At 38.1% G+C, this 15,534-nt stretch overlaps 1 protein-coding gene across 4 annotated transcripts in view; it reads right to left on the bottom strand.

Moving 5' to 3' along the window:
* LOC148865142 (receptor-like serine/threonine-protein kinase ALE2) overlaps positions 1 to 15,534 on the bottom strand; it is a 48,889-nt gene that overhangs the window by 10,007 nt on the left and 23,348 nt on the right. The window contains exons 2-7 of one of the 4 annotated variants that reach the window (XM_088980361.1): positions 15,252 to 15,335; positions 10,164 to 10,256; positions 9,983 to 10,081; positions 9,781 to 9,885; positions 9,275 to 9,643; positions 8,929 to 9,195 (exon numbers count right to left, since the gene is read on the bottom strand). In XM_088980361.1, coding sequence (XP_088836487.1) covers positions 8,929 to 9,195; positions 9,275 to 9,643; positions 9,781 to 9,885; positions 9,983 to 10,081; positions 10,164 to 10,256; positions 15,252 to 15,335 — 1,017 coding nt within the window. Of the gene's footprint in view, positions 1 to 8,928; positions 9,196 to 9,274; positions 9,644 to 9,780; positions 9,886 to 9,982; positions 10,082 to 10,163; positions 10,269 to 15,251; positions 15,336 to 15,534 lie in introns of all 4 variants that reach the window. The other 3 variants (XM_088980360.1, XM_088980362.1, XM_088980363.1) reach the window with 3 other exon arrangements.

Here is a 15,534-nt window from a genome sequence, read left to right as displayed (position 1 = left end):
TAAGAGCCAACAAAGTTCAAGAGCCGTGGAGCCGGACACTATGCAACCAACATCATCGGATTCACCCGAGGCAGATCCATCTCATCAGCCAGGTACACTTGCTCCCATTGCTCCTTTAAATGTTGATTCACCTGTCCCCAATGATCTTAATATTCCTATTGCTAATAGAAAGGGTGTTAGATCCTGTACCACTAATCATCCTATCTCTAACTTTGTGTCCTATGAGCATGTTTCACCTTCGTACCGTGCCCTTCTCTCTTCTGTGGATAGTGTCCCCATCCCTAAGACAGTGGCAAAAGCTTTGTCAAAACCTGAAGGGACAGATGCAATGCAGGAAGAAATTGATGCCATACACAAAAATGGTACGTGGGAGTTGGTAGATCTTCCTGAGGGGAAGGAACCAGTGGGGTGCAAGTGGGTGTTCACAGTGAAACACAAAGCTTATGGAACTGTTGAAAGGTACGAGGCTAGACTGGTAGCAAGAGGCTTCACACAGGTATATGGAGTGGACTATGCAAAGACTTTTGCTCCAGTAGCGAAGATGAACTCTATCTGGATTCTCCTTTCCTTGGCAGCAAATCTTGACTAGGATCTTCACCAATTGGACATCAAGAATGCCTTATTGAATGGTGACTTGGAAGAGAAGGTGTACATGACCCAACCCCCAAGGTTCTGTGCCAAAGGCAGTGAACAAAAGGTGTGCAGGTTAAAAAAGTCCCTATATGGGTTGAAACAATCACCTCAGGCTTGGTTTAGTAAGTTCCATTTAGCAGTCCAACGGATGGGATTCAAACAATGCCAGTCTGATCATACCCTGTTTGTAAAAAGAGGTGAAGGTAAAATTGCAGCTCTTACTGTGTATGTGGATGACATAGTGATCATAGGAGATAGGGAGGCTGAAATCCAGAGACTAAAAAAATTCTTAGCCACTAAATTTGAGGTGAAGGATCTAGGCCCCTTACGATACTTTCTTGGAATTGAAGTTGCCCGCTCTTACAAGGGCATCTTTATTTCCCAACGGAAGTATGTACTAGATCTACTAGAAGAAACAGGCAAGTAGGGGGTAAAACCATCTGAATCACCTATTGAACCTAATCACCATCTGGGAGACAGTCAGGGAGAGTTTTTGAAAGATGTAAAGATGTTCTAGAGACTCGTGGGGAGACTTCTGTATTTGTCTATGACCAGGCCTGATATTGCCTATGCGGTGGGTGTCCTTAATCAATTCATGCACAGCCCGGGGACAATTCACTTTGAGGCTGCAGAGAGGATCTTGAGATATCTCAAGAAGTTTCCTGGAGCTGGTTTGTTGTTCCAGAAACATAGTCACTTAAAAGTGGAAGTATATACTGATGCAGATTGGGCAGGAGCAGTCAATGACCGAAAGTCTACCAGTGGTTATTGTGCCTTTGTAGGAGGAAACCTTGTCACATGGAGAAGCAAAAAACTAAGTGTGGTGGCTAGATCCAGTGATGAAGCGAGTATAGAGCGATGGCTCATGGGGTTGCGGAAATCATGTGGATAAGAAATTTGTTAAGTGAACTGGGTTTCGCAGTAAGCAATCCTACGTCACTCTACTGTGACAATAAAGCTGCCATCAATATTGCTGCTAATCCAGTTCTGCATGATAGGACGAAACACATTGAGGTGGACAAGCATTTTATCAAAGGGAAACTTGAAAGTGGAGAAGTGTGCACACCATATGTCAGTTCGGAAGAGCAACTTGCAGATATCTTCACCAAAGGTCTTCATCATGTGCGGCACAAAGATTTGTGTGACAAGTTGGGCATGATTGACAACTATGCTCCAACTTGAGGGAGAGTGTTGGAATAATGTTAAAATAACTTAGTTGCAGATGTTAGGGACTGTTTGGCTAATTAAAGTGTTTTTTTTTGTTTTTTTATTTATGTTATGTCTGTTATTGTACTCAGGGGCACAAGGGTCTTTTCCCTTGTTATTTATGTCGCCCTATATATAGTTAAATAAACACTGGCACCGCTAGTACTGTTACATTGCAAACCTTCTCTCTGCTCTCCTCTCTTCTCTTCTCTTCTCTTCTCTTCTTCTTCTCTTCTCTTCTCTCCTCTTCCGCTTATCTCTAGCCGGCTAAACTGTCAAGAAACTTGTTTACCTAACATGTATACTCCTAAGACAAAATCCAGATAAACTACCTGTCAAATTTTTTTTTTTTATGAATGAATAGTATTTTATTAAATAGAGATAGAAATAGTATAAGCATAAAGCACCCTAAAAGGAGGCACGAGCTGTTACCTCCCCTTAAAGGTGGTTCCAAACCCAACTCTTTTCAGATTACAGTTACAAAATAGCCAAAAACAGAGAATCCCTTGAAGCCCCTTGTTTAGCTAAAGAATCTGCCAAAGCATTTTCTGATCTGCTAAGCCACTGAAAGCTAACTGACATGGTTCTCCTAAGCCATTTGACTTTTTATGATGTCCCTATATCCCCAAACAACAGTTTCTGGGTCTGACATCCATCCTAATATCCCCAAAATACCTGTCAGATTGCACATTTATATTCATTAATGTTTATTGAAATTGAGAAACATGAAGACACATCTGGGTGAAATTACTAATCAGTCCTAGGCCTACTTCCAAAGACACTATCAATTTGAAATGGTTATACATTTCCAAACAGACGAGGCTTATCCATAACATGGTTGTAATCTGCCAAAGTTAGCCTGGAGGAGTTTATTCCCCCAACTTAATTTTAATTTATGATTTGAATATTTTGGGGAGACACTTTAGTCCCAGATTTATTTTCAAGATTAGAAGTGCTTATGTTTTACAAACATTAACAAAAAAGATGCCGTGAAGAACTACACTGATGGAGATCACATTGAGACTGAAGAGACCCACATGTTTCACACTTGCATTAGGCACAGGCAACATTAGTTTAGGACTTATTTTGCTTAAACAGGATTTTGGTTCATTTGTAAAGTTTTTTTTCTTTGTTGGGTTAATTTGTAACATTTCTTCTTAGTAATGAGTTACTTGTTATTTTTATATTTCATAGGGCTTTACTTATAATTTTCAATTTTCAGTTCCTTATAAAGTCTAACAGGGTTATGTTATGTTTTGAGAAATACAGATTCTTCCTCTTTGATTTGTCTTCTCCCCCCTTTTCTTCTAACAGGTGGTGTTGCATCACACTTCAGATCAAGTCATCAACAAAAAGGAAATACTTGAGTGTTTAACCCTCAAATTGTGGAGACTCTGTAACTTGATGTACCTTATTAGTATAGTCCCTATTGTATATTACATTTGCATCTTATTCTTCTTTTCTCTTTTAGCCCTATATGGGCATTCTTGTAATTGTACATATCTTTTATTATATAAGAGACTCTTTGAGGTGGGGGTCATTCATTCTTGGCACCTCTAAGATTATTCTTGTTCTTTTCTCTATTCAGCCAAGAGTGTTGACATAATATCAGAGCAGGTTGCTCTCTGATCTATTTTCTCGCTCTCTTGAACCTCACTAGAAGCAATAAACCTGTCGTATTAGGGCTGTCATGATCAACCCTTTCTATAGATCTCTCTTGGGAGACATTGGTTTGAGGCCAAACTTCAGATCTGGTGTCACCTAGAACTGATCTAATCTCCCTACAAACAGCATCTGATTTGGTGAAGTTTCCAAACGAGTTCTGATCTTCTTCTTGGGGTGGCAACACTGTACGGATTCCTTTCCTTTGGACTTCAAATCTGGTGTCGCCTAGACCTGATCTATTCCACCTACAAACAGCATCTGATTTTGTGAAGTTTTCGAAGGAATACTGGTCGTCTTCTTGGGGCGGCAATACTGTACAGTTTCCATTTTTGGACTGCAACTCCTTTTTTTGGACTTTAAGCCTTCTACATCAGCCTGCGATTTAAGTTTTTCTCTCCAGATTGAAGGGTTCTCTCAAGCTCTCCTTAACCCTACACCCAGTTTCTGATTTGGAGTTTTTAAGGACTGCCTCAATCAGCATAAGATACCTCCTTGTTCTTGAAGAAGACGCTTGATGTGTTGGTAAATCACAGATTTCTCTCAATCGACTGACTCGATCAACCTATAACCCTAGATCTGGTGTCGTCCTAGGGTTTTCTTGCCTCCCATTTATTTGATTCAGACTTCAGATTCATATTTGAAAGGCCTTAGATTCGACAGTCTTAAAAACTTGCCTTTTTTGGACTGTCATATTGAGTTCTTGATTGCTGAATTTGGTTGTCTCTGATATCCCTATGCCTGGACTGTTGTTTTCTTGCTGAAATGGCCTCCAATAGAGTCAATACTATTCATATAAAACTTAAGGATCTACCTATGGAATTGACATTGTTGCTGTAGCACATGGGAGGAAGAAATCTACTATTGGTGGTGATTCTTTTGTTAAAGGTGATTCTCTGGCATCTATGGTTGAGCAAAACATTTGACAACTAATAACATCTGCTATTCCTAATGCTCTTTCTGCTATTGGTTTACCTGGTGAGTTTTCTGGATCATTTGACTATGGAACAATCAACCACATGATAGGAGCCTACCCTAACCAACCAAGTAACCTTACTAAAACCCATCGCAAACATAATGTTACTACCAATGGTGAAAAGTTGAACATCATTGGAAGTAGTGATCTATCTCTTAAGCTTTCACCCACTGCATCTTTCCCTCTTACCAAGACCCTTCTTGTTCCTAATCTCACTACAAACTTGATCTCTGTTGGCCAATTAATTGATAAAGGTAGCATTATCATCTTCTCTCAAGATGGATGTTTGATTCAGGACCGGGACACTGGGAAGGTGAAAGGGAAGGGGCGCAGGTTGGGCCGTCTGTTTACATTGAAGTTCGAGACGCCTCAAACAACAGCACTTTTTTGAGAAAATTTAACCAAGATTCATTGAGAAAAAAAGGGGGGGAACCCCTGCAAGTTACAAAGAAGGAAGCTTGTCGCTATACAGATGCTCCAAATACACACCAAATTTAGCTAGGCCATCTGCAATATGATTGTATTCCCTAGGAATCCAAACTAAGTTAACATTCAATCCATTCAAAGAATCTCAAGCTTCAGTCAAATAGTGATAAAGTTTGTAAAGCCCGGATTGCCTAAGGCACAACCATCACAATTAAGGGTTATCACACCTTCACTGATGGAAGCGGGACGCCTCAAGGGAGTTTGATGAGGATGCCTCAAACAGCAGCAGCATCAGTTTATTTCAGTTCCTCCACTTTTAGTTCATAGAAATAATGTTTGGAACTTATGGCATAAACGTCTGGGTCATTTACATTCTGAAATATTAAAATTTTTGTTTGATTCATGCCTTATTAAGAACAAAATTCCTTTCTTGCACACCTTTGATACATCTTGTGTTTCTTGTTGCTTAAGTAAGAGTCGTACCTTACCATTTCCTCACATATTTGAGCATGATACCTCTCCATTGTACCAAGTACACATGGATATACTTTCTTCGCCACAAGTCTAAGGTGTTCCCAACATTTAAGTTGTTTCATGCTATGGTGCGGGTTCGATTTCAATCACAAGTGTGTATTCTCCATTCGAATTTAGGAGGAGAATACACTGATGGAGATTTTTTATCCTATTTGAAGGATCATGGAATACAAGTGCAACAAAGTTGTCCAGATACTCCTCAGCAGAATGGTGTGGCCGAGCGCAAGAATGGACATATCCTTAGTGTTGTGGGACATTATTGCAGGAGTCCCATACTCCACCTTCCTTTTGGGTAGAGGCAGCCAGTACAGCTGTGTTTTTTATCAACTATATTCCTTCCTCAGTTCTTGGTAATATGTCTCCCTTTCAGAAGCTATTTGGTCGTTCTCCAAATTTATCTATGCTTCATGTTTTTGGATGTGTGTGCTTTGTTCATCTTCCCTCTCGTGAACGTTCTAAATTGTCTGCTCAGTCTGTCATGTGTGCCTTTTTGGGTTAAAATCCTAACCACAAAGGATTTCTTTGTTATGATCCCTCTATTTGTCACATTCGTATATCATGTATGTTGTCTTCCTTGAGCACATTTCATTTTTTGTTGGAATTGCTAGACTGTCTGCACCGTCTGTTTCTATTTTGCCAAACTTTGATTCACAGGATGCTCCACCTCCTTCTACTGAGGACTTTCTTGGCTTCTCTCGCAAGCGGTTACGTGCCCCAGCCCCTGTGTCTGCGACTCTCCTTCCTCTTAATTCAGATCATCATCTTGCCACTGCTCTTGTAAGTGATACCTCTACTTCAGACACTCTTCATACGTATGTTCCTCTTCATCGTTCTACTCGTATATCTAGACCTCCTGACCACTATGATTTTCCTTTAGACCATAGCTCTTTGTCTGTTGTCCTATCCTCCATAGATGTACATCGCTCCTACCAGGAAGCTAATAGTAGCCCTTATTGAAAGGAAGCCATGGATGCAAAGATTCATTCTTTACATGAGAATGACACTTGGGATCTTGTGCCTGCTCCTCCAGATGCATTCATTGTTGGGAGTCGTTGGGTTTACAACATTAAGCTGAAGTCTGATGGATCTCTTGATCGATACAAGGCACATTTAGTTGGCCAAGGATATAGTCAAGAGTATGGTATTGACTATGAAGAAACCTTTGCTCTTGTTGCAAAGATCACCACAGCCTGTGTTCTTTTGGCAGTGTTTGCTGCTCAGTATTGGACCATATGCCAACTTGATGTGAAGAATGCCTTTCTTCATGGTCAGTTGAAGGAGACGATCTACATGAAGCCTCCTCCTGGATACTGCAGTGATCCTTCTTTAGTATGTCGCCTCAAAAAATCTCTATATGGTCTAAAACAAGCTCCCTGAGCATGGTTTGAATGCTTTCGCGATGATGTAGTTGTTGATGGATATAGCCAGAGTTCTTCTGATCACTCTTTATTTGTTAGGCGACGACCTTAGGGTATTACCATTCTCCTACTATATGTTGATGACATGTTGTTGACTAGGAATGATGCTGAAGGCATTCGTGAATTGAAACTATTACTTTATAATTCCCTTCACATGAAGGACTTGGGCCCTCTCACATATTTCCTGGGACTGGAAGTACATCACAGTGATCGAGGGTATTTTGTTTGTCAGCAGAAGTATGCCTCTGACCTTGTTAAACTTGCTGGTCTTAATGATGAAAAGCATGTTGATACACCTATGGAGCTAAATCTTAAGCTATCTAAATCTGAAGGTCCATGACTTCCTGATGCTGCCATATATCGCCAGCTTGTGGGGTCCCTCATTTATCTCACTATGACTCAACCTGATATTTCTCATGTTGTCTAGGTTGTTAGTCAATTTGTTTCTGCTCCTCGTCAGCCTCATATGACTGTTGTTGATCGCATCATTCGATAAGTTAGAAGCACAACTTCCCAGGGACTGTTCTTCTCCTCCTCTCCTATTCAGTTGAGAGCATATGCTGATGTGGATTGGGCTGGTTGTCTAGACACTCATAGGTCCACTTCTAGGTGGTGTGTTTTTATGGGTGATTCACTCATCTCTTGAAAGTGTAAGAAACAACAAACAATCTCCAAGTCTTCCACTGAAGCAGAGTATAGGGCCATGTTTTCGGTTTGCAGTAAGATTGTTTGGTTACAGTCTCTCTTTATGGATCTTGGCATTCAGGTTCCTACTCCTATTCCTCTCTATGCAGACAATACGAGTGGTATCAAGATTCCATCTAACCCTATCTTCCATGAGAGGACCAAGCACATCGAGGTGGACTACAACTTTATCTGAGATCTCTTCACTACTGGATCTACATCGCTTCCTCATGTAGCCTCGGACATGCAGATTGCTGATATCTTCACTAAAGCTATGACTAGAGTTCGGCATCTCTTTCTTATAGACAAACTGATGCTTATGTCGAGGCATCAGTTTGAGGGGGTGTGGAGATTCTGTAACCTGATGTACCTTACTAGTATAGTCTCTGTTGTATATTACTTTTACATCTTATTCTTCTTTTCTCTTTCAGCCCTATATGGGCATTCTTGTAATTGTACATATCTTTTATTATATAAGAGACTCTTTGAGGTGGGGGTCATTAATTCTTAACACCTCTAAGATTATTCTTGTTCTTTTCTCTATTCGGCCAAGAGTGTTGACATGTTGACACAGATAACATCTCCATATTCATTTAATAAAAAAAGATCAAACAGAAGGGGAAACTAGAAGTTGTATATGTTCTCTAGCTTCAAACTTTTTAAATCTTTTCTTAAAAATAGCTGCCATATGTGGACAAATATTGCGCTCAAGTACAACTATTTATAAGACTACTAATAAATGAATCTAGGCATATCCAATCACCTAACTGAGTCATCCTTTTTTTATCAGCATAAGCGAGTCATCCAAATCCTAACAGCACATTTTGAAACGCTATAATTAGTATATAAATTGTACAGATCTTCTACATTTATAAGATTTGATAAGTTGGCATACTTCAAAATTATGAAAGCTTCATGTATAAACATGGATGGTGGAAGATAATAACATAACTTTCATATTATACAATATAATGCTAATACTAAATTTATTTTTAATGTCTTTCTTAAGAAATAAGTGTGAGAATGCTTTCTGGAAAAAAAAATGAAAAGGGTTAGGTTCATATAAAGTCTACCCCTCCCAAGACCCAGATAATCAGCACTATCATTGTAAATGACCCTTAGTTGATTATCTCTGGTCATATTTTAAGGATTTCTAACATACCTGGGATTTGGTCGGAAGTAACCATTATTCATGAAAAACACTGAACATTTTAACATGACTGTTTATTTATTAGTGGTACCAAATATCTTCAATTCAGGAAGACGGAAGAAAAGAAAAGAAAAGAAAAAAAAGAAATACATCATTGAATGCAACCAGCCAACCACACGTCAGGCTGCACTAGAAGCTTCAAACTATTATCAAAACATTCAAACAAATTTATATCTTACCAGATCTCTTAGTAATGGATGATGCGATTGTAGGGCCAACAGCAGTTGATGGTCTTGTAAACTTCTTGCATTTTAGGAGAATAAACATCCCTAGAACACATACCAAGAAGAGTACAAATGCAGACAAAGCAATGATAGCAATAATTCTACCATTCATCCTCTGATTCTTGCCATGAAAATTTGCCATAATAGGGTTTTCATGACCCCCAATACTTCCACTAGGTCCATTCCCCGTATTATTCCCAAAGGGCAGTGAGGAAGGAAGCCCTGTTAATGACAATACTCAGGTGCTCAAACAGTGTAAACTCAAAACATGAAAAAAAAGGTATTCTACTGAGGTTATTACCTGGATATTTGATGGATATCAGTTCATAATCACCAAAAAGAGTCGCATTAATTGGCACCTTCTTGTTTAAAAATCTCTCATATGTCAGTGTTGCCGTGGTGTTATCAAATTTTTCTCCTAGTGGGACCAGGTTAATATCTACAACTGTTCCTTGATCTTGATTATCAGCATTTGCACCCATGATTCTTACTTGACTTTGTTTCAGATATGTGCCTTCTGCAACCTCAATCTCAAGCTCTCCAATCAGATGAAAGACTGCGTAAGAAGCAACATCTAGATGAAGCTCAACTTGCATAGGAACCACACAACCACAAGGTGAACCAATTGGAGTGGAAGTAAGTGGCTCTGAACAAGTGATTTGATCACAACCTGCCAAAGTTACTAGTATCATCACCATATCACTGTACCTCAATTAAAATATAAAGAAATACAAACACACACATGAAACTAAACAAAGATAGTAAAAGAATTTAGACCTAGAACCGAGTATCCAAAACTTTTTCTACCTGATACAACAGAGGGGGTTGGGGAGACGGCTGGAATTCTCTTTCGGTGATGATGGTGGTGATGTCTTGTCTTACTGATAGGACTGCTGGTAGGACTGGCAAAACCTGGAGGACATAAAATGAACAAAATAAAAAAATAATAAAAAAAAAATAGTCAACAAAGATATAAGGGCAGGATTTTGTAGTAAAAGACATCAAGTACCTTGATTTATTGGATAAGGAGAGGGAGCAGATGATGGTTCCAAAGATGGTTGGGGTGGGTTAGATGGAGCAAATGCAGGCTTTGATGGCATTGACTTTCCTGGAAACAGAAGCCCAGCAACTTGAATTACCATTTGTGATGGGTAATATTCATTAATCAACATAAAAAGTAGAAAAATCACCTCGAATGGATGGCATTAATGCTGGTAAATGTGAGAAAGGATGTAGACGGAAAAATGAGATTGAAACCGATTTATCATATGGATCTTCTCTCACTGCAATAAAATCTAGCAAATAATGACGGGGATTCTTACTTAAAGAAAAATAATGAACAGGGAAAAGGTGTAATTAGAGGAAGAATCTGAGCAAATATATACAAATGCAAGAATAACCATACCAATATACCAATAAAAAAAATATGCCAATAAAATTTTACAAAATAAACTATATATAATGGTTATATATTCACCTTGAAGGCCATTCTTAAAACCTTGACCTGATTCTTTAAAAAGCCAAACCTCTGGTGTTTGCCTAGGTGTTCAATGATGAGTGCAGTATAGAGAGTGAAAATTGGCTCTATATCAGATGTTAATGAGTTTAACTGATTTTTTAACTGATTTAGGATTAGTAATTCTGTAGCCCAGAAAGAATGAGTTGGCTTAGCTCCTCACCCCCCCCCCCAAAAAAAAAAAACAAAGCCACCCACCATATGACCTTAAATCCCATTTTATTTTCCATAGCTAGCTAAAACATATGCAACTGACTTAACAAAAAGGAAATTTGAGCCCTAAGGAAGCAAGATCTTTTTCCTATCAAGAATGAACCCTTCTTTCTACTAAAAATCAAAATCAGATAATTATGCCGATAGCTAACCCTGAGGGGAGGGGGGAAGAATTTTTGTTGGGATTTTTTGTTCTTCTATCCAGAACAGATTTTATATCTATAAATTAAATAAGAAAAAAGAACAGGAGAGAAGAACAGAAAAAAGAAAGAGAGAGAAACAATAAGGAAAGAAAGGATCTTTTTTTTTAATTGGTTAGGGACCTCTTGGTTTGTGGAGTCCTTGTTTGTCAGGGGCTCAAAATATCTGAGCGAATGGGTCTTCTGACTTCTTTGATACAATTTATTAATTAACGAAGAGAGGAAAAAAAAACAAAAAGAAAAGTTAGCAGTGGGGTCTTCAAGCGTGTTGAAAAATTTTCACAACCTTAAAGCATCTTTTGGTTAAGGATAAAAGGGCCATCTACTAGAGGTCCTAGATTTTCCAAACTAACCATTATTCCAATAAGGTGTATAATTCCTTTCCTTCAAATAACCTTTTAGGTTCATCCAATTACAATACATACGTTTTAAAGTTTTCTAAGAAGGTATTCCAGATTAAAATATTCAGTTCTACATCTTACCCAGTTCCAGACAATTGATCCTTCTAAAATGTATCAAGGATAACCATCACATGGAAATCACAAGGCACCACAATGCCACACAAGAACAATGGTACGTTTCAATCATACATGACCATTTCAACATCCTTTTCAGGTGGCTTACTAAAGGAATTGAAGTATTGAACTAAGGATCTAAAAACAACGAACATCATATTAGCCATATGAGTATCTTTGTCTTTTTCTTTTTTTAAGGTAAAGTGTAATATATTTTATTTCCAAAATGAAATGTCGTCAAAATCAACTACAAATATCATTTTCACTAAATGCTATCATGTAGAAGTTGTACATAATTTCCTTTTTCAGACTGTTGGATCATGGGAGCTCATTTGACTGTCTCCTGTTTTTTACAACAAATCCCCTCTCTCTCTTAAATGGGGGGTTTCATTAAGAGAAGGGAACTTTTAGATGATATGTTGGCAAAGCAGGGAACTTTTAGAGAGGACTTGTTTTGGGCAGTAATGTAACTTAATATTATTTTTCTGGGGTCAGCACCCTTGTGCTTGGGTGGTTGACAGTTGTATTTTTTGTATTAAATTAACTTCAATGAAAACCAACCTGTCACCGTTTCCTATCAAAAAACTTACTACAATAGCTTACTTATTTCTTTTGTTCCAGGCCATAGTGTGGGTGTTTGAACCTTTTATTTTTACTTTTTTATAGCTGCCACCTAACTAGGAGTGTATTTGTATTTTTCCTTTTACTTCCAGAAACTATTATAAAAGGCAATGAGAGGCATAACCGCTTTCACGATTATGAATTTTCTCCCAACTATTCTATTCTTTCTTCTTTTTTTTTTTTTGATGAATTATTCTTTCTTCTTCTTTCTCTCTCTCTACCTCTCTATCTTGTTTCTTTTTCTTTTTCTTTTTTTTTTTTTGGTAAATGTTGACAGGTTCTGTCACCAGAAGTCACTCAAGAGAGAAAAGAAAAACAAACTCCCAACTCAAAAACAAGCAACCAAACCTTCTGAGCCTCAAAATCACCAAACCCAAGAGCCCAAAAAATCACTAAACAATCACAAGCTACAACAACCAAAGACTAGGCAAAACTCAATAGTGCAAAAACTCAACCTCAAAGACGGAACACTTCAAACCCATGAGAAACAAAAGCCTTCCTCAAGTACCAACACCAGCTCCACCCTCAAAACTGCAGCCTCTAAAACACTAACCACCAAAAACTTCTAGAGGTTTTCTTGGTCTTCAAGATCTTCTTGCTTGGTTTAATCCCAAATAGGCCTCATTTTAGTCTAACAAAAACCTTTGTGACCAGAATGCCTCAATGTTTTCTCCGTCTTTTAAATCTTCTATTTGCAAAAACACTTCTGGGAATCAAACGAGAAAGAGGGGTTCCCATTAACCCTTTCCCTTTCCAGTACTGTGTCTCTCAAAGAATTGGGCATCAACCAAAGCTGCAGTTTTTTCACTACCATCCTCTTCCAAACTAGTTGTGGTTAAGTTATCATCGCCTTCTTCAATTTGCGGCAGAGGCACTTGAAAATCTCCAGCATTCTCCTTTCCAGGCACCACATAGCGTTCTTCGAAATCTTGGAACATTTTTCTTTTTTTTATAGATAATGAAAATGATAATTTTATTGATTAAAGAACTAAGTATACATCATGCAATTCCCCACTAAGAGGTGTGAAGTGCAGCCTCCTAACTACATCATAAAGCTTACAATTGAGCCCAAAAGAGCTGATTCCTAAGTACTCCTTGTTTAGCTAGGTCTGCCAGCCCATTTGCCGATCTTCTTTCCCATTGAACTGTGACTAAAATATTTGAAGTCAGCCACTTAAATCTTCTCAAAGTCCCCCTGTACAGCCAGACTGCTGTCTCTGGTTCTTTTAGCCATCCAACAACCAATTTGGAATCACCTTCAATCATTAAATGCTCCACTGCCAACTCTCTTGCATATTCTGCTCCTTGTAACACAGCTTGGAGTTCTGCATTTACTGAGTCTCCCCACCCTATAGGACCAGAAAATAGAGCTACAATCTGGCCTTCTTCATTTCTAAAGACTCCCCCTATTCCAGAAGGCCCCGGGTTGCCCAAACTACTGCCATCAAAATTTAGTTTAATGACTCACCTCCCAGCACAAGCAAGCCTCGAGCTTTACTTACCTCCACGGCCTTGTCTACAACCTTAGTCACATCAATAGATTTGTCAATCTGATAAGTATCATCTAAACAAACTTCTTCTTCATCCTCCTCACTTAGACTTCTCTCCTCATTGGAGGAAATAGAACCATCTTGATTCCTTTCAAATACAGACTCTGTCAACAGAAATAGCACCATCTTGCTTCCTTTTCTTTCTTTAGTATTGCTTTACAAGACAAGTGAATATATTCTATTTCTTCTAGCCTTTTATCTTCTACTAGTCTTTTTCCTCGCTGTTTCTGATTTTGCAATGTACTTTCAGTGCTAAGAAATGAAAGAATATTTGTTTCTTAGAAAACACAGGTAAGATTTCATTGGGATGCCAGCTACCAGTTACTCAGCATTAGGAGAGGACTGCCTCGCTACTTTTCTAATGGTTTAGAGAAGGAAAGTAAACTAGTTTTAAGGACCTTTTTTTCTAATGTGAAGGATGAGGGAAATTTTCTCCTCCAAAGAGGAATCCCCCAGAAAGTGAGGGCCATTCCATTTTTTTTTTTTTTTTGATCAATGGGCCATTCCATTTTTTTTTGATCAATGGGCCATTCCATTTATCAAAAACAGGAGCCACTCAAATAAGCTTCAGCTCCCTTGATCAATTACAAAATCTATAATCAGGGGCAATGTTTCATATGATGGTACAATCTTAGGCTGAGAATATGTTCAGATTTTTCTCTTTGGTGCTTGATTGTCTGTTGGCTCATCCAGGCTCAAAAAGATGCAGATTGTCTTTCAAAATGGATTATGATCTTTTCAGGATTTATTTTCAAAAAATGACTAGTTTTTTAATTTGTACTTTGTTTCTTGTATTTTTGTGTTGCTGTTTGGAGTATTGGTACAACACCTATATGATTTAATATCTTTATTTTCCTTTTTATTGATCATCAAAAAAATCACAGGCTGATAAGCATGAAAACATAGGTAGAGTCTGAGAGGCGCCACTTTGTGCTTAAATTCTGTAGGTTAGGTTTGAATCCAGCCCATCCCTCCCAAGACTCCATTGGCAAGGACCAGCACTGGGTTATGGCCCTTCTAACAAAAACCATAGCAAAGATGGGACAACTGTATGCTAGTAGTGTATTAGAGGCCAAAGATCCCATGGAAAAAATCAAACCAAAAAAAAAAAAAGAAACATGTATGTAATAAAAGGAAAGAGAATTCTTAAGATAAAAGAGAGTTTACAGAAAGAATGTTGAGATAGCATCCATAAAATAAAACTAAAGTCTCTCAAAAAGACTACTAAATCCACATGCCTACCCATCATCCTCTATTAGATCCAAGAAAGTTCTTGATAAAACAGAATTCAAATAATAAGAAAATCCAAAAATAGTACACAGAAGAAACTCTAAGTGCATCCTCAATCTCTGGATAACCCAACATCCAGCCTTTCACCTCTAGCCTTAACTTCAAAGATACAGTCATCAAATGATGGCCGCCTTATTACATACATAGACATGCATCCATATATATTATGTATAGTTGCAATCTTCAGAGGATGCATCTTAAAGAAAGTAAGGAATAAACAGCATACAACTACAACAGTATTGTTCAGTCATTCAGCTACCGCTATAACAAATGTCAAGTCAATAAACAATCAATGGTAATAACTAAACTAGTACAGATACAGAACAGTAACGAAAGACATTTCATCCTCTGCAATACATATTAAAAGACTTACCATGATCTTGTAATATTCTTTTTGTAGATGGTGGTTGACTGGACAGCACAGAAGGAGACAAGTTTATATGAAGTAATGGATACCCTAAAGGAGAAAAGAATGCACATCAGTATCATTTAATGGGAAAAACAAACTTACATCATCATATTAAATAGACAAAACTAGATATTACCCTACTCTATGAATTAGGTAGCCCCTAAAGGACAAAAAGAATGATATAAATATGATTAGATAGAAAAAATAAAATAAACTACTGACACCATGTGTACAGAAGTACTCTCCC

Source organism: Nelumbo lutea, chromosome 3 (genome assembly GCF_056320005.1).
Source record: "Nelumbo lutea isolate HS-2025 chromosome 3, American lotus-T2T, whole genome shotgun sequence".
NCBI classification, from domain to species: domain Eukaryota; kingdom Viridiplantae; phylum Streptophyta; class Magnoliopsida; order Proteales; family Nelumbonaceae; genus Nelumbo; species Nelumbo lutea.
The sequence above is the reverse complement of the archived record's forward strand: the minus strand, read 5'-3'. Positions and strand labels throughout refer to the sequence as shown.